At 41.8% G+C, this 2,975-nt stretch overlaps 1 protein-coding gene across 1 annotated transcript; it reads right to left on the reverse strand.

The window, feature by feature from the left end:
- Positions 1-271: 271 nt before the first annotated feature.
- On the reverse strand, positions 272-1,895 carry LOC126642123 (probable G-protein coupled receptor 141). The gene is made up of 2 exons (XM_050319499.1): positions 1,857-1,895; positions 272-1,776 (listed from the first exon to the last, which is right to left on the reverse strand). Exons 1-2 carry the CDS (start codon positions 1,890-1,892, stop codon positions 829-831), a joined length of 984 nt encoding a protein of 327 aa, XP_050175456.1. The 5' UTR covers positions 1,893-1,895; the 3' UTR covers positions 272-828.
- Positions 1,896-2,975: the final 1,080 nt, after the last annotated feature.

Consider the following 2,975-nt stretch of genomic DNA (forward strand, 5'->3'; position numbering starts at 1 on the left):
TGGATACCTAAAATATTTGACATTTTACGACAAGACAACTGTGTCTGAATGATCTAAATAAAATGATCCTCACTGTAAAATATTTTTAATTGAATAGTTCTGTAAAGAATAATACATAATAATAAGGCTTTTGTTTGAACTTGCAATGTTCATTTCAGTAGCAATGTGTAATTTTTGTTAGACAACAAAAACTCTTTTCTGCTTCAGTGATAGCATCTCCAAAAGGTGATTTTGAAAAAAGTATTTTAAGAAATAACTATTTATTGCTGGTTTGGTTTTAAATAGTTTGTTTAATTGTTCAATTTACTTAGAAAGTTAGGTTTGTCTTTACAGTGAAGGAACAGGAGAAACTATAGTTTTACTGATATTTTATGAGAGCCTGTGGGGAATAAATAAGAAACGTGTGGTAAAATTATATAAGTCTTTAAGTACCTTTCAAAACTTGTACCTTAGTCCATAAAAAACTGCTTTTCTATTTGTGTTTCTACACTGCAAAATCTCAAATCTCCTCCTAGTGCCTTTGACTTCACAAACCTTAATGTAAAAATAAAAAAAAGACAGAAGAGTCCATGATCTTTCTTCACTCTTCTCTGATCCATTCACAGCTCACTGTGTAGCACCATGAGGAAATCCCTGAGGTCACCTTCCAGTGCCAGCTGAGACACTGGAGGCAGTTTGGCACATTACTTCAGGGAGCCGCTGTGCAGAGCCCTGTGAGAGTGTGTTGCACTGTTTCCAGGGCCCACTTGCTGAGTAGAGGGTTTGTCATGCCTGTCCATCACCGTCCTTTCCCAGGTCCAGGTCCACACATGCTGCAGGAGGCTGACACTAGCAGCAATGCAACCTGCTGCTGAGCATCACCACCTTTTGCTTCAATAAGCGGCTTCCACTCAGCACGAATGACAGCAGGTCCAGACAGCTCAGGGCAGTCAGGCTCAGAAAAACCTCATTGTAGCTCTCTAATTGGCCAAAATCCCTGAAGTGCTGTATGTAGTAGGCCCTAAAGAAGTGATAGGGAAGGAAGCAAATTATGATGACCCAGATGAAAATCAAGTTTTTCACCTGGGCCCAGAACTCTTGGTGTGACCAGAGAGAGGTGGAAAGTTTTCTTGCCATTTTTACCAGGATAAAAATCTGCAGGCCCAAGAGGACACAAGAAATGCAGGCGACAGCTACAATTAGGATGTAGTTTAAGGCTTTCACGCTCTCCCGTTGTAGTTCTTTGTGGAACTTGAAGCACGTTGTCTCATTGTATGAGCCTGAGCGTCCATAGCGAAAGTGAAAAACGGGCACCACGAAGACGATGACAAAGACCCACATGGCAGCGCTGGCCGCAACTGCGTGCAGCTTCCTGTAAAACTCCACTTTGTCCTTCCACTGAAAGAAGATGAGCCACCGGATCACCAGCGTGATCACATAAAATAGGAAGGTCAGGTACATGTGGATGTGCACCATTGCACTCACGATTTTGCAAAATGACATGTTGAATACCCACTTCTTGTTGATGTAATAGTGGATGCGGAAGGGCATGGTGATGAGGAGGAGGCTGTGCACAACGACCAGGTTAATGATGGCAGTGGTGGTCACAGACAGAGTGTTCATCTTTACCAGCACAAATGACATTGTGATGGACCCAATTCCACCTCCAGCAAAGGCAACTGAGTAGACAGTAATCAGTATGGTACTCATGGTGCTGGTGTGAATGAAGGCTGAGGAGGAGTCACTGCTGTTCCCAGTCTCTTCAGTCATGTTCCTGAAATCTTCCTTGTACATATTCTAGAAATGAAATAATACAGAAAGATTAAGATAAAGGTAGAATGAGAGGGCCTACCCAAAAAGCTACCAGCACTTTCCACCTGGCTCTTGCCCAAGGAATAATCCTGAAATCTCATACATGGCACCAGCACTGTAACAGTACAGTAGCTAGTAGCTGTAACCAGTAGTTTTATCCAAACATTCTTCAGCCTAGAGGAAAATGGAAGAGAAAGTTGGGCAGAGAAGCTGCTTAGACCTCAGGGCATTACTAGCCGTACCATTAAAAACAAGCATGAGTCAATAATATGTGGGAAGAAAAGATCCTTAGAGAAATTACATGGTTGTGTCGGGTTTCTGCTGCTGTTAGTTCTCCTCTGTTCTGAGCATCTGCATGCTTTAACAGTGAAGATCACAGATCTTGTTTGAATTCTGCTACTCTTTCATCAATTTGTTTATTTGCAACACAAATCTGTCCATCGCAGAGCCAGATAACAACCATATGTTGCTCAATCAAAGCTACAAATTTTGTTTGTCACCAAGAGCTAAGTTTTGCACACACTCCTTCTCTGTGGACAGTTTATCTGAGTAAGGGATTAAACACCATGGATACCCAGACTCCATGGAGATTCTGCTCAGATCCTGCCAAACCAAGTAGCAGGGACAGTGCTGTCCTGGTGTTCAGGGCCATTCCTGGTGTTATGAAATGGGCTGCTGGAAAACACTGGGAAAGGACACCCTAGGTAAGTGTAAATCAGCTTGCCTGGCCTGAGCAGAAGCTAGATACAAGTTAATAGCAAGTTTAATAACTATGCTACGTTTTAATATATTACTCTTTCAAAGAGAGATTACATATCGTCCTTATAATTCTAAATGCAGCTTCTGGTAGGATTTTTAAGTACTACAAGATCATATGGGGGCGTGAAGAATTCAGGTAGGGTGTTATCCTGAAGCATATTTGCATGTATGTAAATGTCCAGAGGATGTGCACTACAGACAGAGAAAAAAAGCAGGGAAAACTGAACGGTGATGGGCTCTGTACTATCCCAGTCATACTGCTACTGACACCTGAACTGTAATTTAAAACTGACTCTGGTATGTCATCCATTTCACCAGTGAATCTCACAACACAAGAGGGGGTCTTCTCCCAACTGAGTTTTTGTGATTTTTCATTTGATGTTTTAACTTCAGAAAGTAGTTCCTCAATCTCTTTGTATGAGTGG

Source organism: Myiozetetes cayanensis, unplaced genomic scaffold, assembly GCF_022539395.1.
Source record: "Myiozetetes cayanensis isolate MyiCay16 unplaced genomic scaffold, myiCay2020 scf1, whole genome shotgun sequence".
In the NCBI taxonomy this organism is placed as follows: domain Eukaryota; kingdom Metazoa; phylum Chordata; class Aves; order Passeriformes; family Tyrannidae; genus Myiozetetes; species Myiozetetes cayanensis.